The sequence below is a fragment of the Oncorhynchus clarkii genome, chromosome 1, assembly GCF_045791955.1.
Source record: "Oncorhynchus clarkii lewisi isolate Uvic-CL-2024 chromosome 1, UVic_Ocla_1.0, whole genome shotgun sequence".
NCBI lineage: Eukaryota > Metazoa > Chordata > Actinopteri > Salmoniformes > Salmonidae > Oncorhynchus > Oncorhynchus clarkii.
In genome coordinates this window covers 65,877,776-65,901,862 of record NC_092147.1, presented here as the reverse complement: position 1 = coordinate 65,901,862, position 24,087 = coordinate 65,877,776, and the positions used below count along the sequence as shown (strand labels likewise).

Genomic DNA, 24,087 nt, shown 5'->3' with positions numbered 1-24,087 from the left:
TAAAATTGTCATGCCTGCTCCCGCTCTTACTGGTGCTTAAGGGCACCAGGCTGCCCTGCATTACGTACTCTTGCCACCATCATCAGCGAATTATTGGACTCACCTGGACTCAATCACCTGTTTATTACCTCCCCTATATTTGTCAGTTCCCCAGCTCTGTTCCCCGCTGCTGCATTAATTGTCTTACGTCTGTGTTTTACCCGGTTCTGACGCTGTTCCTGTCCTGTTTTCATATGTTCCAATTAAATATTGACTCCTCGTACCTGCTTCTCGACTCCAGCCTCGTTCCTTACAGAATGCAGCAGCCATCAAATGAAGCATCGGGGAGTGCTTGCGGTTCGGTTGGTAGTGACGTCGGGTCCGAGGGCTGCCGCCAATGAAACCGGGGGTGCCTTAGCTGGATCGTCGGGCTTCCATGCCCTAGCCAGCTCGAGAGGTTTCTTTGCCTCGGTTGGCTCAGAAGGCGCCCATCCCACGTCAGGCCTCAGCCAGATCGTCAGGTTTTTACGCCCAACCAGTTCATCAGGCTGCTACGCCTCAGCCGGCTCGCCAGGCTCTCATGCCTCTGCCGGTTCATTGGGATTTTACGCCCAGCCGGCTTGTCCAGCGCCCGTACCTTGGCCGGCCCGTCAGGCCCTAGGCGCACCTGGGGGGGTACTGTCACGCCTGCTCCCGCTCTTCTCCCCTGGCGCTCAGGGGCGCCAGGCTGCCCTGCATTACGTACTCCTGCCACCATCATTACACACACCTGCCTTCCCTCGTGACGCGCAACAGCAAATTATTGGACTCACCTGGACTCAATCACCTGTTTAATACCTGCCCTATATTTGTCAGTTCCCCACCTTTGTTCCCCGCTGCTGCATTAATTGTCTTACGTCTGTGTTTTACCCGGTTCTGACGCTGTTCCTGTCCTGTTTTCATGTCTGTTCCGATTAAATGTTGATTCCCCGTACCTGCTTCTCAACTCCAGCCTCGTTCCTTACAAATATGGTGACAACGATGTAAGCTGTGTAGCGGTTCAAAATCAAATAACATTTTATTGGTCACGCATGGCCGTGGGAAGATGTTTTGGGGTGGGGGTACTGTGGGGAGGGTATTTTTGCTCCTCGTTCTGCTGGCGTGTATTTTACTCCGCTCAAACAGGAGTAATGTGGCCCTAGTGCAATAATTTGATGTTTTATATTAAAAAATTGTGATTTATCTGGGGATGCTGCAGCACCCTCAGCACCCCTACTTCCCACGGCTATGTGGTCGCATACATATACAGTATTTTGCAGATCTTATCGCAGGTGCAGCAAAATGCTTATCTTTCTAGCTCCAACAGTGCAGTAATACCGGACAATACAAAACAATACACACAAAACATCTGTTTGCTTAGAGGTTATGGTATGAAGTTTGGTTTGGAAAGTTTTTTTTTGCCTGGTTACAGAGAGCTGTTGTGTTGCTCACTGAAGTCCACAAGCGAAGGGGAAAGGTGAGAGGAGGAAAGCTTGTAGATGAGAGAAGGAATTATACAACAGGCAAAGTGATGATGCTGTATGTGGCTGCTATAAAAGTGAACTGTGTGTGGGGGTGATCAGGGGTCTATTCTTTCCGCCGATTCTGTTGCAAAACATTTCTTAAACAGAAGCAAACGTAACGAAACGGGGAAGGACCTACCTGGATTTGTCCAATAAAAACTCTTGTTTTAGTTGCAAAGCGGAATGCAACTGTTTGGACTAATGATTACACCCCAGATCCACTAGACGCAGGCAAGAGTGTGCAAGGCAGTATTGAATGTGTCACTGTCTGTCAGCTTGAATACTTCAATTTGTCTCTCGACCTGTGCACCTGCATTATAAAGTGTTATTTGTAGGTTAGGTTGTAGCAACCTCATGATGGGTATTGGGCAACTTTGTGTGTCATGTTGTATGTATCATGTAGTAGCCTAAACCAATCAATGTTACATTGAGCTGGGTGATTGGAATATGAATGACAGTAATCCAATATCCTGTAATAGAAATAAGGCCATGCTCATTTAAAAAATATATATATATTTGGCAGTTAAATGCAACTACAAAATATTATTAAAAAAAAGCAATCTATTATTAATATGGTTGTTGAACACTATCATTTGTTTACAAGCCTGATAGTTGTACTTTTAATTTATGGCTTGTTGGCCATCAGCCAATCGGGCGTTTCTAAACTAGTTCAAACCACCTGAATGCATCCAACTGGAATTTACGACTTCACTAGTAAATTCCCACCTCTCACTTGGAGCTCAATACTGATACATTAGTTTCCCACTAGTAATTACCAGTCAGGGGGCCGTTAAAATAGATTTTCCCAGTCCTATATGGTAAACATAGAGAATGATAGAGATATCATATGTATACAGTATGTGTCCCATTATGGTGCCTGTGAGTGTAGAGGCAGCGCCATAGAGGCCATCTCCATTTTGAAGTAGTCCATTTTCTACTTCTACTACTTCTGTGAAACAAACTGAAAGTGTGCATACTGCAATCTAGAGTGTGTTATTTGAACAGGTATAAAGCCAAGGATAGTGATTTCCTGATGCCTACAGTTATGGAATGTTTGCTCACAAGTGTAATTCATTGGTTGATGACCTGGATGGAATCATGTGATCCTTCCTTCACCCATAGGAAGTTCTACCCAGTTGACTCCTTTAAAATGGTGGAGTCCTCAATGGCTATGTCTATTCCAAGACTGGTTTTATCCTTCTGAGTCCTCTATCTAACAATCGGGTGGTAAATTCCTACTTCCCACTTGGTTATGAACTCAGCATTATACCCGCCACGCATACTTGTGGCCACTTCATAGAGAAGAGCTATGGAGACATGACCCGTTTTTCCATAAAATAACACCGGGACAGGCAGACAGACACATCTTTTCAAAATGAAAAAGCATCCGATGCACATGTTGGACCATCCGTGAATTTTTTTTAGAGGCTTCGGTGTACTGTTAAAACGGTAAGGGCAATTTCATTATTGTGCTAGCCTTGTCTTTGTCAGAGGTCGGCTAAAATGGCAATTGTTTACAAACGCATAGGCTAATGCTACATTGTAACGGTTTTAGTTCCCGAGAGTGTGCGAAAGGTTGAGAGTTTGGATACTTTTTAGTCTATTTTTTCCTATTTTACCTGACCTTTGTTTTGCCACAGCTGGTTCCCCGTTCCCATGGTGAAGCATAGCAGACTCACTACTTAAAGCCAAGGAGGGAGCCTGCCTAGTATTGATCAATTTGTGATAGAACGAGCAATGAACTGTTCATGTATGACATTAGACTGGCCGTATATTTTCTTTGCATGGTGGGCAATTATGGGCAACTGCCTTTTTCATTCTCGAAGAAGATTGGAAAAAGACAAATGCAGCAACGATTGATTGGAATTTGTTTATTCCTACTTCGAGCCTATTCATTGCCAAATGTCACCCCAAATAATTTACAACGTGTGTCTGAATGTATTCAAACGGACATAAATGGACATTTATTGCTGAGTGTCATGATTCATTGCTGTATATCCTGATATAAAACTGCTGTTTCTTGGGTTACTAAACCCCAAAGTCCTCGGCCGCCCTATATAGCAAGTAAGATTTGGCAATAGTATGTGTATGGGGCAAACAAATAGTCCTACCAGTAAAAATGATTTGCCTTTTTGTTTTTGTTGTTTACTTTTTTGTGGGGTGTGGTGGGTGACAATAACAATAAAGACAGAATTCCCCCGCCTTACATAACTAATGGCAATCAGGACCAACTGCAGAATTCAGTACAGGACATTGCAAGCACTGAGGCAGATGTTTCTGGCCTGTGGCTGTAATCCAAGATCAAGGGAATCAAATCCAAGCCTAAAAGCAGCAGATATATTTAGATGGACCATCTCACTATAAAACATTCTACTACTGTACGTAGTCCAAGCCTGGTAGTCTATTGAAATGAATAGATTAGCCTCCCTGGATGTTATACTAATTGAAGTTGCATTGTTTGTGTAAGAGTGTGGCAGTATGTAGTTGAACTTTTATTGTGCTTACACAGTCTTTTCCTGATCGCCATTCTACTTCACTGTAGGTGCAAGCCTACAATATGTACTGGGATGGATGAGGAAGAGCAGAACCGCTATGTGGCCCAGCTGAAGGAGGAGTTTGACAGCTGTGACACCACAGGCACTGGTTACCTGGACAAGGAAGACTTGTCATCTCTTTGTCACAAGCTGTCCCTGGATGCTCACCTTCCCTTACTGTTGGACACCTTGCTAGGACCACACCACTATGCTCGGGTATGAGACCAGACCACCTTAGTAACATCTCTCGCTGTTGTGGATTTGCCTTGAATTTCCCTTACCAGCAGTTCATTAAAACATATGTAAAGCTCTGAAATGTGTTGTTATAGTAAAAGTGTAGTAGTTGTATAATAGCTGCGTTATGACCACTCCATTTTCTAATAGTTATTCGGTAAGCCTGTATGCTCATTTGAAATCTCAAATCAGAAGCCCAATACATGTTTGATCATGTTGCTACCTTATTGACAGAACAGTAGTCATGTCTCACACTGTTGACAATTAACTCACTTTCCTTCTGTTATGCAGGTGAATTTTGAGGAGTTCAAAGAAGGCTTTGTAGCTGTGTTATCACGCTCTCTGGACTTCAGCACCTCAGAAGAGGAGAGCAGCTACCTGGAGCCAGGTAAAGCACGCATGCTGCGTGGTGAGGAGGGGATTGATGTATGTCTGGTTTTCATTGATTACACGGCTGTGCAAACTGATTGAATCCAATGAAATCAGTTGTTTATATACCCAAGTAGTTTAGATTTCTGTTTACATTTGTTCATGGGCCCTATGTGGGGGATTCGATAAGATTGCTTTATGTAAACAATGTGTCCTTGTGGATAACGGCAAACCTTGGGGTCATTTATTTTATAATTTACATTTTCAATGTTTGACAAAGGTACTGACTGAGGCTGAGACTGGAGCCATTGTGGTCTACCTAAGTTAGTTTGACATCATTAAAAGCACACTAAAAAGTATTACTTAGTCAAGTAGTGTTTTGGTCTATTCTGGTTGTTTGTCTACTGCCCGGGTGGTTGACCATGAGCTCACCGAAATGAGGAAAATACTAGTGGAGACATCAAAGGGATACAGTATATTTCGTATTTTCCCTCCCTAAAGAAATATAGTTGATCATGTTAATAATCTCTGTCCTTATTAGCCCCAGGCTGGATTCTATTCTCTAACAAATACAGATTCAAATATACTACACTTCCTGTACCTTTAACAAATCCTAACTCAGTTGAGATATCATTTATTGTACAGCTTTTCACTTTATATGATTTCTGAATAATATTTGACAACTCATTGGTATGTGTTATAGTATTTTGAAATGTGTTTCTTGAGTTGTGGATTATAGGGGATTGCAGTAGGAGGATCTAGGAGGGCAGCAGAGTTCCCTCATTTCCCCCAGAATGTTACAGTATGATGAAGTTTATTGCCAAGTTAGTTTCTGGGGACATGCCCTTTTAAAGAGTGTGTTTAACAATGTTTTTGGCAAATCTCTGGTTATACAATCTCTAATTTAGACCTTCACTATAGACTCTCTCCCTTGTTACTTTGTAATTTAACATTGCCAAGCTTCTGTGAGAATATGTTTGCAGTTGTAATTGTGGGCAGAAAAAATGCCCAGCCGGTCTAAAAAATTCCATTCTATATAAAGGCATTCTACTGTAATATCATAGTAGACACCATTTAACCACTGCATCTCTCTCTGTCCTTCCCCACCTCCTTTCTTTCCTCTCCTCTCTAGTTGTTCCTGAGGAGGTGAAGCCCAAGTTTGTGAAGGGAACCAAGCGCTACGGCCGGCGGTCTCGTCCTGACAGGCCCGACTCTGAGCTCCCAGCTGAATTGGAGGACTCTCCTCCTTTCAGGACAGAGCAGAAGGAGCTCTCTCCCTCTGGCGTGAGGAGGGCCAAACTCCGACGCTCCACTTCTCTGGAGAGTGTGGAGGTAAGAGACTTGCTCCTAATCCCTCCCTCTCACCCTCTGTCTGCTGTGTTTACATTGTGGCCATGCACCATCATTTGAGAGATGCCAAGAAAGATAGCTGACTCTTGAGTTCTCAAGCTCTGACTGTTTGGAGAGAAATTCCCAACTCAGTGCTTCACTTCCATTTCTCTCATGTGTACCCAATGAATGGAGCATTGTGCTGGTGCTGGGTGAGGCCTGTCTCAAATATACAGTATATGTTTCTGGCCGACACACTCTTCAGACAGAGTGGGAGAGTAGAATCTCAGGAGTACATGGGGTTTTGGGCAGACGGTCCTACTCCACACTCAGGAAGTGGGATTATATGGAATGTGCTACTGGCAGCCCTCATTGGTGGCCCCCGCTCCCACCCCACACCATCCATCCTTCACTGTTTGGCTAAGGATCAAAGATGTGTCCCTCTGTTTCTTCCTCTCTCCCTTCTTCAATGGCTTATTCTTTCATTGGTTCCAATAGTTTCATCACATTTTATTACATTGTTTTTAGGTGTGAAATGACAGTAATGAGGCCCAGGAAAAGTCATGGTTGGAGGTTGCTGTGTGCTTACCTCACAACATCATGTCTATTGAAGGCCCATTGTTTTGGCCTCTAAATTGTATAACAGTAGAAGACAAGTGAAGGAAAGGTCATGGTGGTGGGTGACGGGGGGTATCTGTCAGTGTTAAAAGTGTTAAAGATGCAGTGTGAAATCCCTGCTGAGAGTGAAATGTTTGGGGCCCTTTTGCTGTCGGCCACCGTTGTTCGCTGTCTCTCTGTGTGTGTGCATAGTTTGTTTTTCTGTTTCGAGTCTGGATTCAGTAGGTTACTTGAAGTAAGAGTTACATAATGGAGATTTTGATTATGAAAATATACATTTCGCACATTTATCTATGAATATTCATACATTAACGACATAATACACAACGAGCAAGGGTTGACTTGTCTGCCGCTTCCTGTTAACACAGCTCTCATTTTAGAAACCTATTCTGTTATCCCAGATTTTCTGTCCCATTTGAAATATTTAGATATTTTATGTAACGCTGCATTGACTATCTCTGATAGCTTGAGAGATTACGTCTTTCCAAAGCCCCTCTCTCCCTCGTCAGGCCATAGTGCCAGATAGATCCCCGTGCCATGTTTCTCATTAAGCTCTCCACCAATAATCTCTTTTAAATAGTTAACATTTCCAGCAGTTTAAGGCAATACGTAAGCAGCTTTAAGCCTTGGTGGATTCCTAGTTACTGGAAGATAGAGAGGGAACTACTGTATGGCATCCCTGTCATATTGTTGGTTACAGGAGATGGGTACTCCTTGGTAACAGGAACATACAGTCTGGGTGAACTATGTGATTGGAGTTAGGGAGGGGTGGATTAATTGGGCTGGGGAGTTGATAAATCGTTCACCGCTGTTGGGCTGAAAGGCACGTATTTCTTGTGAAAGTATTGTGGTGGAATGTCGCCAACAGCTAGCCCTTGTTGGGTAAATAATTGAACCTGTCCTGTTAAATATTTCACACAAGCTCACTCTCCTCTTTACGTCACTTTATATGTCTTATTTAGTTATCATACACAACCTACATTTATGTCTACACATCCTCCTACGATGCAGCGTGCCATCTGGGTTAAATTCCTGAAGGACCCTTCTCAAGGACATGTTAATATTAGTGTCCCATTAGGCTGGCTTGCTTAAATTAGCACCGGTTTCCACTCACCTTTATCTCACGTTCTATTTGTTGAGAATTCTTTATGCTCTCAATTCAGACAGATAATTCCTTTTTGTCTGGTTAAAGCTGGTTGTCAAGAGTCTTCAATCTATTGTTGACTTCCAGACATAAGCAATATGATTTCATTCATCCAGCTGAAATGATTGCTTTTGAATGTTTCTTTTTTGATATGTTGAGAGGATTAGTCATGTCTTACCCTTCTCAGCTGTCTACATCACTTCCCACCATTTTGTGTTGGTACAGAGTTTGATTATATTTATTAAGCCTCGAGCCACTGCAGTAAGGAGCACAATGGTGCTCTCCGACCCCGAAGTGGTGCTGATGACAACAATAATAAATTCACTGACCAAGTGTAGCCCTGCCATGTGTTGGAGAGAACCAAAATGATTAGATAGGGAGAGAGAGGTATAACAAGAATGAGAGAGAGAGTAGCCAATACTGAAACCATCACAGTGTTCCCGTTTGAAAAGCCTTTCATGGATGAGTTACGTAATATTGTTCAATATTTAAAGCTGATGATAATTGACGGTGGCTTGTTGCGTCATGATGAGCGGCCTGTTTCTGATGTAGTGCTGCAGCTTGGGGCCATGCCCAGATTGATATCTTATAATGGAGCTATGAAATGAATACACCCATCTTCCACATGGGATTGATTGAGATGATACTGTACATTTCAAATTTTGAGGGGGAAAATTTGACCTTTGAACCAAGATGGGTAGCAACCGATTCTCCCACAAATTCTGTTTGTTTTAGGTGTTACCAGGATTAATTTGGTTACATAATTATGGAATTTGGTATTACATAATAAACTGAAGTTATGTATTTCATTCTACAAAGTGCTTTGGAACTTGCCTCTGTATACCACTGGTTGGCGCTAAAACGCAACAAACCAAAGATTGGAAAGGGAACATGGCGACAACCATAATGGGTTAGATTACATTATTATTTCACTATAGTTAATAACAAAGGTACTTCACCTTGAATTTATTTTACACACTACATATTTGGCTATACACAACATTTAGGACATTAGTTGAATTGTAATCCTCACGACATTCCCTTGACAAGCTATGTCTGATACAAAATCATGCGAATATTCATCCTTTAAAAAAAGTGAAGATATTGTGTTATAAACAGGGTAAGTGTGCCTCCCAGCCTGAAAGAGAGACTGCTATGAGTAAGACGGTACTCAATAATTAACTTCCATAACTAATCCATTGCTAACTTCAGTTGAATTTCATCCCTTCAGATAGGCTATTATGTAGACCATAATTAGTAAGAGTCTGCAGCAAGTATACACACACACACACACACGTGGAGGAGGTTATAAGCTCCTCTGTGTGAGAGCCAACGGCCATATGTGCTGCTGGGGAGTACCAGTCTACTCTTGAGACTGCTGGAATCACAATCTGCTGGTTGTTTTTACTCAGTGTAGCAGAAGTAATGTTGGCATGGTGGAATTCCTTATGGTCAATTCATTCCCAGCTAGCACATTTGGTTCCTTGGAAGTTGTGGGGAACATAATGTTTTTGGTTTCACATTGGTTGTGGAAACGAAGTCATAATTCAAAACTCTACGTTTTTTAAACATTCAAAGAACAGAGGTGAAGTTGTAAATTGTTTATCGTGAGAACGTTTTACTCTAGCTCCTTAAGTTTTTCTGGTAGGTGTTATTAACGCTATGATAACAGAAATTATAGGTTATTTGGAGGTTTTTCAAAAACTTCCTTATGACATTCACTGAATATTTCAATAAGAATTTTAATAACACAGCCAGCTTATTTGGGTTTAACATTTTTGAACCCAAAGCACAGATAGGACACATGGAAATTAATTTCCTTTGGCATTAATCATGCAAACACATTACATGTTTTATTGTGACACTGCATCAATGAGATTCAAACCCATAAACCTATAGTCTTCTGTTTCTCTATCAAGGGAATTAGTCCACTGTGCTACCAGGATGGCACTAGCATGCCATGTTTTACGCATACAAAGCTGTTCAAATGAAACAAGCAGTCATTAAGATCAGGTGTGGGCGCGGCCAAGACACCTGATCACACTTAACTAGATCGAGGATAGAGAGTTTTGTTGATGCTTAGAATGGAATGCATTGTAGTGATAATGCCAGAGAAACTGGTGTTTGGAGGATATATTGCCACGGATGTTCTTAAAACGTGCCAATATATCCTCCAAACACCGGCTTCCAGGGCATTATCACTTTTATACAACGGGTTACCAACATATTCAAATATGATTGACATATTTTATTAAAATGTTATTTTGATAAATGTATTCATACTATTTCATCCTTCCACAAGATATAGTCTTGACACAAATCTAGGGTTGCTACCCAAGCCGGCTGGTCGTGCGTTCTATTGGTTCGGTTGCCAGAGATGCGACCCAGTCGTTCAGTCTTTTTGTTCTGTATCTATGGACACGACCCAGTCGTTCATTCTAAATGTTCCATTGCTATACTGGCTGGCAACATTCTTATCCCTTTCTTGCTAGCTAGCCAAATATGGCTAACTTACAGTCACGTCAAACAGTGCAGCCAGAATAACAACAGTAGCTGCATTTGTTTAAGCTGTTTTCTAGTGACATTTATTTGGATACATCCATAACAATTAGCTAGTGAGGTGCGATTTCGCCTGGCATAGAAAATGTGCTGTCTCGTCAGGACACTGTTGTTCAGAGGAGCTAGCCAAAAACACAGCTAACACAATCACTTCAAACTGAAGCTGTCTGTCATGTCTCAACTCCCGACACGTCATTATGGGACAGCTGGAGCTTCAATTTTCAAATTCAATGTTGCAAATGTCGGAGAGAAACCCCAAGGTTTTTATACAAATCTCTGCTGTTTAAAACATATTTTAGTCTAAAGGAAATGTGAGATAATGTCTAGCTGCTTTTTATAGTGGAGATCAAGTTGCCTGGCTGGGCTGATGAGACAGGGGATGACAGTCAGATGGAAAAGAGTAAATAGGCATTTTAACGTAATAGATTTAGCCGGTGGTAACTTGTGGAAAAGACACCGGCTGGAATGCGGTTTTAACCACTCAGCTTTCAGGATTAGACCCACCTGTTGTATATTTGTTTTTAAATAACATTCTTAGAACTAGGCTTGGGTGGTATACTGTATAAACCGTATACCGGGGTATTTGGAAAAAGCCACAGGATTGTTTTTCAATACTGTCAAAACATATATTTTTTTCAATACATTTGAATATTTGTAGCTACTTTTTAAAGCTGCATTATGCAGAAATCGCTAAGCCATTTCTTGGTTAATATTTGAATAGTTTGTGACAAAACAAGCTAGTGTAGAGAATCATTGTACCATTTAAACTGCTGTGAAATATATTTTCCGTAACCAAAAATATTGTATTTTAAGCCTTGAAGCTGGTGTACAAAACCGAAAGTAAAATGCACAAACTAAACTTAAGAACGGGAAGCATAGAAATAGCGCTTATAGAACATATATACTGCTTCTTATACTTGCTTTCAATGAGAATGCCAGATCGATAGCACACATTTCTATGTGAATTTTGTTGGGTTGTCCAAAAAGTTACATATTGCAGCTTTAATTGACAGGGTGTATGCCTCCACTACAAGAAAGAAATTAGTATTCGCAATGCTCACTCAAAAATAAGTTTGTATGCAGTGTATACCTGCATATACCCTCCCCTACACCACTTGGAAAAATTATGCTGAAGTACAGAAATTCTCACAGAAGAACGCTGTTTCTTAACTTTCTCTGAACTATGTGAGAACATTCCCCAATGTTAAATCAGTTGAACTTTCCTAGAACATGAAATTAAATGTAACCATGTTGGAACTTTTAGGAAACTTTCTGTTAAAGCAGGGGTATCAAACTCATTCCACGGAGTGCCGAGTATCTGCAGGTTTTTCCGTTCAATTAAGACCTAGACAACCAGGTGAGGGAATTACTTACTAATTAGTGACCTTAATTCATCAATCAAGTACAAGGGTGCAACAAAATCCTGCTGACATTCGGCCCTCCGTGGAATGAGTTTGACACGTGTTTAAAGTAATGAAATACTAAGAAAATAATGTTTTTTTTGTCAAGATCCTTAAATGTGCTGAGAATGTTCCAAAGCCAAGCAACTCTTGTGGGAAGGTTGTATGCAAAATAACCAAAAGACAACCACGCTCTAAGAAACATATGATTCTCAGAACGTTATGTTTTAGCTGGGTTTTTCCTCTCTGTTATCCTTGCTCGTGCTAACAGGCTAGCACTCGCTTTCAGCTTTCTCTTTGTATTTTTTATTTATTTTTTACTTCACCTTTATTTAAATAGGCCATGGTGGCAAAGTAATTACAATATAGCAATTAAACACTGGAATGGTATATGTGCAGAAGATGAATGTGCAAGTAGAGATACTGGGGTGCAAAGGAGCAAGATAAATAAATAAATAAATACAGTATGGGTATGAGATAGTTGGATGGGCTATTTACAGATGGGCTATGTACAGGTGCAATGATCTGTAAGCTGCTCTGACAGCTGATGCTTAATGTTAGTGAGGGAGATATGAGTCTCCAGCTTCAGTGATTTTTGCAATACGTTCCAGTCATTGGCAGCAGAGAACTGGAAGGAAAGGCGGCCAAAGGGGGAGTTGGCTTTGGGGATGACAAGTGAAATATACCTGCTGGAGCGTGTGCTACGGGTGGGTGCTGCTATGGTGACCAGTGAGCTGAGATGAGGCGGGGCTTTACCTAGCAAAGACTTATAGATGACCTTGAGCCAGTGGGTTTGGCAACGAATATGTAGTGAGGACCAGCCAACGAGAGCATACAGGTCACAGTGGTGGGTAGTATATGGGGCTTTGGTGACAAAACGGATGGCACTGTGATAAAATGCATCCAATTTGTTGAGTAGAGTTTTGGAGGCTATTTTGTAAATGATATCACCGAAGTCGAAGATCGGTAGGATCGAGTCGTAGCAATTTCCTGTATTACCAAATGAGGAGAGTCACAAACCACACACCAGTCAGAGTTATGCTTAAACTTCATGTTTAATAATATGAGCTTCACCATAGCCCTGTGACTTTCAACAATTCACTATCTATAATGAAAAGTTGAGTGTCAACATAATGGCAACTGAGATCTTTATAGAAAAGATACACCCCTCTCAACTTACATGACAAACCACAGATCATAGGAAAACTTCACAAAGGGCCTTTTACTTGAGAAAGGAGTATCCCATAGCCAGATAGCATTAGCTATAAATTATCGTTCAGTTCGGTCTCTAAGACAAGGTTCTAATCTCGTTCCTGGTACTTCAAAGTACAAAGACATGTCAGTGCGATCTCATAGAGGCCCATCCTCAGTGGAACACTGACAGATTATATTCTGTTGAATAAAACAACCATTCTAATGCAATACAAATATTATAATATAATCTTTCAAGCACTATAACATAATCTCGCAATTTTCCACGACAATAGTCAGTATTACGACAGTATTTGACAGCATGAGTGAAGGATGCTTTGTTGCGAAATAGGAAGCCGATTCTAGATTGAATTTTGGATTGGAGATGCTTAATGTGAGTCTGGAAGGAGAGTTTACAGTCTAACCAGACACTTAGGTATTTGTAGTTGTCCACATATTCTAAGTCAGAACCGTCCAGAGTAGTGATGCTGGACGGGTGGGCAGGCAGGTGCGGGCAGCAATCGGTTGAAGAGCATGCATTTAGTTTTACTTGCATTTAAGAGCAGTTGGAGGCCATGGAAGGAGAGTTGTATGGCATTGAAGCTCATCTGGAGGTTTGTTAACACAGTATCCAAAGAAGGGCCAGATGTATACAGAATGGTGTCGTCTGCGTAGAGGTTGATCAAAGAATCACCCGCAGCAAGAGCGGCATCATTGATATATACAGAGAAAAGAGTCGGCCCGAGAGACTACCAGAGGTCCGGAAAACAGGCCCTCTGATTTGACACACTGAACTCTGTCTGAGAAGTAGTTAGTGAACCAGGCGAGGCAGTCATTAGAGAAACCAAGGCTGTTGAGTCTGCTGATAAGAATGCGGTGATTGACAGAGTCGAAAGCCTTGGCCAGGTCGATGAATACGGCTGCACAGTAATGTCTCTTATCGATGGCAGTTATGATATCATTTAGGACCTTGAGCGTGGCTGAAGTGCACCCATGACCAGCTCAGAAACCAGATTGCATAGCGGAGAAGGTATGGTGGGATTCTAAATGGTCGGTGATCTGTTTGTTCACTTGACTTTCAAAGACCTTGGAAAGGTAGAGTAGGATAGATATAGGCAGGTAACAGTTAAGGTCTAGAGTGTCTCCCCCTTTGAAGAGGGGGATGACTGCGGCAGCTTTCCAATCTTTGGGGATCTCAGACGATACGAAAGAGAGATTGAATATGCTAGTAATAGGGGTTGCAACAATTGCGGCGGATAATTTTAGAAAGAGAGGGTCCAGATTGTCTAGCCCAGCTGATTTTTAGGGGTCCAGATTTTGCAGCTTTTTCAGAACATCAGCTGTTCAGTTTTTCCTAGCCTCAGTGCAGTGGGCAGCAGGGAGGAGGTGTTCTTATTCTCCATGTACTTTACAGTGTCCCAGAACTTTTTGGAGTTTGTGATACAGGAGGAACATTTCTGTTAGGAAAGCAAAGGCTAGCTTTTCAAACTGCCTGTGTATATTGGTTCCTAACTTCCCTGAAAAGTTGCATGTCTCGGGGGCTATTCGATGCTATTGCAGAACGCCACAGGATGTTTTTGTGCTGGTCAAGAGCAGTCAAGTCTGGGATGAACCAAGTCTATATCTGTTCTTAGTTCTACATTTTTTGAACGGAGCATGCTTATTTAATATGGTGAGGAAAGCACCTTTAAAGAATAACTAGGTATCCTTTACTGACGGAAGTAGGTCAATATCCTTCCAGGATACCCGGGCCAGGTCGATTAGAAAGGCCTGCTTGCTGAAGTGTTTTAGGGAGCGTTTGACAGTGATGAGGGGTGGTTGTTTGACCGGTGACCCATTACGGACGCAGGCAATGAGGCAGTGATCGCTGAGATCCTGGTTGAAGACACCAGAGGTGTATTTAGAGGGCACTTAGCAGGCACACTTACACACACACACACACAAACACACTTCATCTGCTGTACAAACTCTCTCACACACACTAGCTTTCACAGTTTCACAGTGCAGTTCTCACATGTGTCCGACACACTGACTAAACAACATAGCCAGATTATGATACTGTATGTGGACGGGCATATGGGTCAGCATTTAGGCAAGGTAGTTGTTGTTCCAGTTTTGAACACTTGGTGACACTCTTTGTCTTACTTCCAGAGTCTCAAGTCAGATGAGGAAACCGGAAGCCATAAGGACACCATCCATCAAACCTTTGAGGCACAAGGTACTTAAATATTTTTCAAGTTTACTTAATTGTACATTCAGTCTTCAAAACAGGAGTTTTCCTAGTTAGGTCATGTGATCAGGAATAACTCCAAGCCCTATTCATGCAGTCTAATGCTATACTCTTTGAGGGACTTTCATCCTAACATTTGTATGTGTGTCTCAGGGCAGCAGAAGCGATGGAAGCGGGACAGTTCGGGGAGCCCACTCCAATCCCCTGGGCCAGGGGCCGAGGTGTCAGACAGCCAGATGAGGGCAGTATGGGAGGAGCTTGGAGTAGGAGGAGGAGGCTTTCTGAACAGACAGGAACTCTCCCTGGTCTGTGACCACCTTGGCCTGCAGGACCTGAATTCAGAGGTATGGCCAGCCCAACATTTCAGCAAGGGGCTGTTTTAATTCCCTAATTCCCAGATCTGTGCACTTGCTGACTCCCCGTCAAGGGATCAAAGGCATTGGATTAGTGTAAATATGGGTCAGAGGAGTTTCATCAATACCTCTTATACCAGTATACATCAGTCCATTCCTTTTTAATCCATGAGGGGGAGTAAAAGAGTGCACACCTAAGGGAGACGGGCAGGGAATCATCTGACTGCAGTCAGTGGTTACTTGCCAAAGATACACTACGTGACCAAAAGTATGTGGACACCTGCTCATCAAACATCTCATTCCAAAATCATGGGCATTATTATGGAGTTGGTCCCCCTTTGCTGCTATAACAGCCTCCACTCTTCTGGGAAGGCTTTCCGCTAGATGTTGGAACATTGTTGCGGGGGCTTACATCCATTCAGCCACGAGCATTAGTGAGGTCGGGTAGTGATGTTGGGCGATTAGGCCTGGTTCGCAGTCGGAGTTCTAATTCATCCCAAAGGTGTTCAATGGGGTTGAGGTCAGGGCAATGTGCAGGCCAGTCAAGTTATTTTACACCGATCTCAACAAACCTTTTCTGTATGGACCTTGCTTTGTGCACGGGGACATTGTCATGCTGTAACAGGAAAGGGCCTTTCACAAAGATGGAAGCACAGAATCGTCTAGAATGTCATTGTATGCTGTACCATTATGATTTCCCTTAACTTGAACTAGCCTCAGACCATTATTCTTCCTCCACCAAACTTTACAGTTTGGCACTATGCATTGGGGCAGGTAGCGTTCTACTGGCATCTGCCAAACACAGATTTGTCCGTTGAGTCCAATGGCGGTAAGCTTTACACCACTCCAGCTGATGCTTGGCATTTGGCAATGGGATCTTAGGCTTGTGTGCGGCTTGTGTGAAGCTCCCAACGAGCTTCACACGTTGCTTTCAGAGGCCGTTTGGAACTCGAAAGTGAATGTTGCAACCGAGGACAGAAATCTTTTCGCGCTACGCACTTCAGCACTTGGTGGTCCCGTTCTGTGGGCTTTGTGTGCCCTACCACTTCACGGCTGGGCCGTTGTTGCTCTTAGACAGTTCCACTTCACAATGACAGCACTTTCAGTTGACCGGGGTGGCTCTAGCAGGGCAGAAATATGACGAACTGACTTGTTGGAATGGTGGCGTCCTATGACAGTGCCACGTTGAAAGTCACTGAGCTCTTCAGTAAGGCCATTCTACTGCCAATGTTTGTCTATGGAGATTGCATGGCTGTGTGCTCGATTTTATACACCTGTCCGCAACGGGTGTGGCTGAAACTGACGATTGCAGTAATTTGAAGTGTCCACACACTTTTGTATATATATTGGGTGTGTTATCCTAGATATGAGTAGATATGAGTAGTTTGAATCTTTCTCTCTGTATCTGGTAGTTTGAATCTTGGTAGTTTGAATCTTTCTCTCTGTATCTGGTTTCTCTCTGTATCTGGTTTCTGTATTGAATTTGACTTCATGTTTTTAACCCCTGACTCTACGCGTTATCACACAGGAGTTGGACGCCCTCTTCAGGAAGTTGGACACTGACCTGGATGGGAAGGTTAGCCTCAGGAAGTTCCAGAAGGGTCTTTTCAGAGAAAAAGGTGTCCCAGTTCCCACCTCCTCCACCCCCATACGCCCCAACCCCCACCGCTCACTCCAGCAGGTAAGCAGACAGACAGACAGAACAACACCAGTATTTGATATTCTATTTATAACAAATAAACTGTCACTTTGCATTAAATGTGGGCTGGTTGGTGTTTGAACCTGCAATATGTAACTTTTTGGGGCCCGGACCAAATTCACATACGAATGAATGTAAGTTATAGATCTGTCATTCTCATTGAAAGCAAGTCTAAGAAGCAGTAGATTTGTTCTATGTGCTCTATTTCTGTGCTTCACGTTCTAATGTTTCGTTTTTGTGTCTTTTACTTTTGATTTTGATACTCTAGCCTCAACAGCTGTAAATACAACATTTTTGGTTACAGCAGTTTAGATGGTACAATGATGCTAAACACTATACTTGCTTGTTTTGACACATAAGCTGAAATTAGGAGAACTATTAGAATTTCAGCAACCAGGAAATGGCAGAGTGATTTCAGCATATTGTACCTTTTAAGGACCCAGCTAGCACATTTGGTTCCTTGGAAGTTGGGAACTTAAGTATCGGGTTTCCCATTGCTACTGAGAAGAAAACCATATCTTTCCTGACTGGTAAAGCACAACATTATCGGAGACCGTGATCATTTCGCCTGTAGCTGGTTGATAGATTGCCAAGAGTGTGCAAAGCTGTCAAGGCAAAGGGTGGCTACTGAAGAATCTAAAATATTAAGTATATTTTGAATTGTTTAACACTTTTTGGTTACTACATGATTCCATATGTGTTATTTCATAATTTTGATGTCTTAACTATTATTCGGACCTCTTGCAGTCTCTATGGGGGTGCAACAGGGTTCAATTCTCGGGCCGACTCTTTTCTCTGTATATATCAATGATGTCACTCTTGCTGCGGGTGATTCTCTGATCCACCTCTACACATACGACACCATTCTGTATACTTCTGTCCCTTCTTTGGACACTGTGCTAACAAACCTCCAAACGAGCTTCAACGCCATACAACACTCCTTCCGTGGCTGCCAACTGCTTTTAAATGCTAGTAAAACTAAGTGCATGCTCTTCAACCGATTGCTGCCTGCACCCTCCCGCCCGACTAGCATCACTACTCTGGACGGTTCTGACCTAGAATATGTGGACAACTACAAATACCTAGGTGTCTGGTTAGACTGTAAACTCTCCTTCCAGACTCACATTAAGCATCTCCAATCCAAAATGAACTCAAGAATCAGCTTCCTATTTCGCAACAATGCCTCCTTCACTCATTCCGAAAAACATACCCTCGTAAAACTGACTATCCTACCGATCCTCGACTTCGGCAATGTCATTAACAAAATAGCTTCCAACACTCTATCATCAAAGCCCAATATACTACCCACCACTGTGACCTGTATGCTCTCGTTGGCTGGCCCTCACTACATATCCATCGCCAAACCCACTGGCTCCAGGTCATCTATAAGTCTTTGCTAGGTAAAGCCCTGACTTATCTCAGCTCACTGGTCACCATAGCAACACCCACCCATAGCACGTGCTACAGCAGGTATATTGCACTGGTCATCCCCAAAGCCAACACTTCCTTTGGCCGTCTTTCCTTCCAGTTCTCTACTGCCAATGACTGGAACAAATTGCAAACATCTCTGAAGCTCGAGTCTTATATCTCCCTTTCTAACATTAAGCATCAGCTGTCAGAGCAGCTTACTGATCACTGTACCTGTACACAGCCAAATAGCACATCCAACTACCTCATCCCCATATTATTACTTACCCTCTTGCTCTTTTGCACCCAAGTATCTCTACTTGCACATCATCGTCTGCACATCTATCACTCCAGTATTAATGCAAAATTGTAATTATTTTCGTCTCTAGGGCCTATTTATTGCCTACCTCCCTACTCTTCTACATTGGCACACACTGTACATAAATAGAAAAATCTTTATTTTATTTTGTGTTATTGACTGTGTTGTTTTTGTCTCACTGCTTTGCTTTATCTTGGCCAGGTCGCAGTTGTAAATGAGAACTTGTTCTCAACTGGCTTACCTGGTTATATAAAGATGAAATAAAAATAAGTAAATAAAATTCTACAATGTAGAAAATAGTAAAAAATAAAGAAAAACCCTTGTACGAGTAGGTGTGTCCAAACTTTTGACTGGCACTGTAATATGAAATGAGTAAAACAGTATGTAAACATTATTAAAGTGACAAGTGTTACATTATTAAAGTGACCAGTGATTCAATGTCTATGTACATAGGGCAGCAGTCTCTAGGGTGCAGGCTTGAGTAACCTGGTGGTAGCTAGTGACCGTGACTAAATTCAGGGCATGGTACTGGGTGGAGTCCGGCTAGTGATGGTTATTTTTCAGTCTGATGGCCTTGAGTTGGATGCTGTTTTTCAGTCTCGGTCCCAGCTTTGATGCATCTGTACTATCCTCGCCTTCTGGATGATAACGGGTGAACAGGCTGTGGCTCGTGTGGTTGATGTCCTTGATCATCTTATTGGCCTTCCTGTGACATCGGGTGCTGTAGGTGTCCTGGAGGGCAAGCAGTGTGTACCTGGTGACGTGTTGGGCAGACCCTCTGGAGAGCCCTGCTGTTGTGGGCGGTTGCCGTACCAGGTGGTGATACAGCCTGACAGGATGCTTTCAGTGGTGCATCTGTAAAAGTTTGAGGGTTTAGGGGCCAAGTCAAATTTTTTCAGCCTCCTGAGGTTGAAGAGGCGCTGTCTGTGTGGGTGGACCATTTCAGATTGTCAGTGATGCGTACGCCAAGGAACATGAAACTTTCCACCTTCTCCACTGCGGTCCCGTCAATGTAGATAAGGGGGTGCACCCTCTGCTGTTTCCTGAAGTCCACGATCAGCTCCTTTGCTTTGTTGAGGGAGAGGTGATTTTTCTGGCACCACCACCAGGGCCCTCACCTCCTCACCTTGCTACTGTTGTGTCATCTGCAAACTTGAGGATTGAGTTGGAGGGGTGCGTTGCCACGCAGTCATGGGTGAACATGGAGTACAGGAGGGGGCTGAGCACGCACTCTAATGGGACCCCTGTGTTGAGGATCAGCGTAGTGTCGATCTCTGCGTCGTGGCTGGTTTCCCCTTTGTAATCCAATTTTGTCATGGGTCCCTGCTACATACAACTCCACTGTCTCTGTACTGACGTTTTGCCTGTTTGATTGCCTTATGGAGGGGATAACTGCACTGTTTGTATTTAACCATATTCCCAGTCACCTTGCCGTGGTTTAATGCGGTGGTTCACAGTTTCAGTTTTGCGCCAATGTTGCCATCTATCCATTGTTTTTGGTTTGGGTAGGTTTTAATAGTCACCGTGTCAGTGTTATTCTTAGAGGCAACCTGGAACATATCCTAGTCCGCGTGATCAAAACAATCTTGAAGCATGGATTCTGATTGGTCAGACCAGTGTTGAATGGACCTTAGCACAGGTACTTCCTGTTTTGAGTTTCTGACTATAGGAAGGGAGGAGCAGAATGGAGTCGTGATCTGATTTTCAGAAGGGAGGGCGGGGGAGGGCCTTGTAGTCATCCCGGAAGGGAGAGTAACAATGGTTGAGATTTTGAAGCTCAAGTACTACAGGCAATGTGTTGATAAATCTTCGGTAGTGTTTTCCTCAAATTGGCTTTGTTGAAGACTCCAGCTACAATAAATGCGGCCTCAGGATATGTGGTTTCCAGTTTGCACAACTGCAAACTCAAGGAGTAGGTTGTTCAAGGAGTTTGATGCAAATGTGTGATGTCATAAGCCTCCCCCTTGCTTGAGGAACAATAGAGAACAAGGTAGGCAAGGCCCATACCCCCAGCCATTTGTGCTTTGACATGACTTAATCTGGACCACCTATTGAGATGTGCCTTTTGTTAAGTAAATTAGGTGTTAAATGAGGTGAAAAGGAGACTGGAGTGCCACTTTAATGTTCTTACAGTGGAAATTATTATTTGGTGTTAACTTTTTTGAACCCTGAGTACAGATTGGACACACAGAAATTAATATCCTTCAGCATTGATCATGCAAACAGGTTTATTTTTTATATTGACATGGCATCATTGAGATTCCAACATATGATCTTCTGTTCTCTATCCATGGAATTAGTCCACTGCGCCACCAGGATGGTGCTAGGATGCCATGTTTTTTTAAACTCATACAAAGCTGTTCATTTTAATCTATTCAAACATACCCCATTTCAACGGAAATGAGCACAAATTAAGATTATGGGTGGCCAATTAGTGGGCCTGAAAACACTTTACAAGATAAATGATAGAGAGTTTTGTTGACACTGAGAACGGAATGTATACATTTTTAAATAACATTCTTTGGACGTTAATGTTTTCTTGTGTTTTTTTTTATGGAAAGTTTTATAATGTTCGATAATATGACTTTAAATAGAACCATAAGGAAACCTGCAGAAAAGTACTGAAATTCCCACAGAAGAATGTTTTCCTAACTTTCAACTATTTGAGAACATTCCCAATGTCAAACCAGTTGGAGAATGTTCCTAGAACATTGAAATTAAATGTACCATATTTTAACTTTTAGGAAACATTCTGTTAAAGTAATGAAATAACAAGAAAATGTTTGTTTTTTTGTCAAGTTCCTTAAATGTGCTGAGATTGTTCCAAAGCCAAGCAACTATCCTGCACCATTCCCAGAAAGGTGTGGGAAGGTTGTAGGCAAAATAACCATAGGACAACCACACTCTCACCAAGAAACATATGGTTCGGCGAACGTTATGTGCTTGCTCGGGGAGGCTCTTGAAATATTCTGTGGCTCATAGTTTAGTTTAGGATTAAGATAAAGGCATAATAAATTATTCAAAATATGAGCTATTGATTAGAAATTGTCCCTTCCCTTCAGTATCTGACATAAAAGGCAAACCGTTATACACAGAAACTTTAACCCAATTCTGATATTTCTGACCAATCAGATCTGAAAAATATATAATATATGATCTGATGTGACTGGTCAAAAGACCAATTAGACTGCCACATCCTGCTGCTTCACCTGCGGGATAGTTTGAGACCAACCACCCAGACAGCTGATGAAACTGAGTATTTCTGTCTGTAATAAATCCCTTTTGTGTGGAAAAACTCATTTTGATTGGCTGGGCCTGGCTCCCCAGTGGGTGGGCCTATGCCCTCCCACGCCCCTGCCCAGTCATGTGAAATCCATAGATTAGGGCCTAATGAATTTATTTAAATTGACTGATTTCCTTATATGAACTGTAAGAGCCAATTGATGCATTATTCTAAAGTGTTGGAGGTGCCTTATGGATGGTGTGACGTAATTGTGGAGCCCCAGAGGTTACCACATCGCCGTGTGCCTCTCCAATGTTGTAACAATGCAGAGTGCTCCGTATAGCTCCGCATTTACATGATTGGTTAACAGTAGTTGAGGGCGGAAGGTCCTGTAAAACACAAACTCACTTCCTTGACAACTTCCTTCACAACAGTAAATGCTGTATGGCCAATGCAGGCGTCGTATTGACCATGCAGCGCATTTTTAAAAATCGTTGAAATTGTTGCATGTTGCGTTTTATATTTTTGTTCTCTATAGTAGGCTGTCTGTCTGTCTTTCTCAGATGACGAATGCTCCAATTTCCTGCTGGTCAATTAAGGCAGCAGCCAATCATAAAATTGACTGTTGGGGACAAAGCTTAGTTTGCCCTTCCTGCATTTGCTTGCTGAATGACCATTTCCACACGAAGAGAAAGCCAAAGTTTGAAATCATGTATTGCACTTCAAGCCTGATATGTCGCTGTGGTCTGTTAACATGGGCTATGAAAGACAACATCCTTTTTTTCAAGCTTGGTTGATGCCTCCCATGTGTTAGGAACAACTAGGTACATGAACCAGCACTGAGACAAATGTGTGTTTCTCAGGCTTGCTCAGAACCTAAATACTACTGCTACTCCTCCATGTCCCAAACTGGTGTGGGATGTAAACCATGAGCAAATGGGGAATGGAATGTAGGCTAAGCCATATTAAGTGTTATGACAATAAAATGGAGTTTATTAGTGGCGTGTGAAATAAATGTATTTGTGGTGCTGAAACTCTTTTGTCTGTGGGAGCCTGGATTACACAATGCACAGTGGAGGTCGGGTTATTCTTAGAGAAAGCGGCATGACCGGAGGAGGTGTTTCTGCTACAATGCCCTTGTTTGTAGAACTTTTTTTTGTATTTCTATGGCATTTGGGAACAGAGGTGAGGCTACGCAGTGCCACACTGATCTACAGCAGTGTTCCATGGAGGAGGAACTAAATTGGGCCATCAGCTAGTCTGTTCCTGTAGCTTTCATGTCTTCCTCTGTTTTCTGCCAGGCCTTTGAGGAGCGGATGGGGCGCTCCACCTCTCCCTCTCTCCTGTCTGCCACCGTGGGCCAGAGGCTGCTGACCAGGCTGGACGATGGGTCGGGCTGCACCAGTCCAGAGAGGGTCATCACCCTCTGGAATGAGGAGGGAATCCGGAACAGCAGGGACATCCTACAGGTCAGTGCCGGACTTGAACCATGACAGGTCAGGCTAGTTGGATCCTGTCACACTATGTGTTTGATGTTAGATGATAATAAGCAGCCAGTGTGAACATCATGTGATTTTTAGTAGTTTAGCATGCTCTGGGCTTGTGAGCAGAATCTGTGAAAGGTAAGCTTTGTGAGAAAGTTATGAACCAATGTACGTCTTCATCCTATTACTGTACACACTCATTGCTTGTACCAGTTATTTTCAGAAGTAGCCTTGAAATGTTGATTACTCTTCCTTTGCGGCTACTTGAATTGATATGTTGCTGAAAAGCCTTGGTGTTCAGAAATTGGTACAGGTTATACAATGGGTGGGTCTAATCCTGAATGGTGATTGGTTAAAAGCACATTCCAGCCAGGGTGTCTATTCCACAAGTTTCCACCTGCTAAATCTATGAGGTTAAAATGCCTATTTACTCTGTTCCATCTGAATGTGCAGTCCACTGTCTGATCAGCCCCA

General features: G+C 42.6%; 1 protein-coding gene across 2 annotated transcripts in view; it reads left to right on the top strand.

Moving 5' to 3' along the window:
- Positions 1 to 2,644: 2,644 nt before the first annotated feature.
- Positions 2,645 to 24,087, top strand: part of LOC139411076 (ninein-like) — a 43,150-nt gene continuing 21,707 nt past the window's right edge. The window contains exons 1-8 of one of the 2 annotated variants that reach the window (XM_071156918.1): positions 2,645 to 2,969; positions 4,063 to 4,270; positions 4,580 to 4,676; positions 5,790 to 5,989; positions 15,050 to 15,116; positions 15,282 to 15,472; positions 17,010 to 17,162; positions 23,431 to 23,598. In XM_071156918.1, coding sequence (XP_071013019.1) covers positions 4,088 to 4,270; positions 4,580 to 4,676; positions 5,790 to 5,989; positions 15,050 to 15,116; positions 15,282 to 15,472; positions 17,010 to 17,162; positions 23,431 to 23,598 — 1,059 coding nt within the window. In that variant the 5' untranslated portion in view covers positions 2,645 to 2,969; positions 4,063 to 4,087. The remainder of the gene's footprint in view (positions 2,970 to 4,062; positions 4,271 to 4,579; positions 4,677 to 5,789; positions 5,990 to 15,049; positions 15,117 to 15,281; positions 15,473 to 17,009; positions 17,163 to 23,430; positions 23,599 to 24,087) is intronic. The other variant, XM_071156927.1, reaches the window with a different exon arrangement.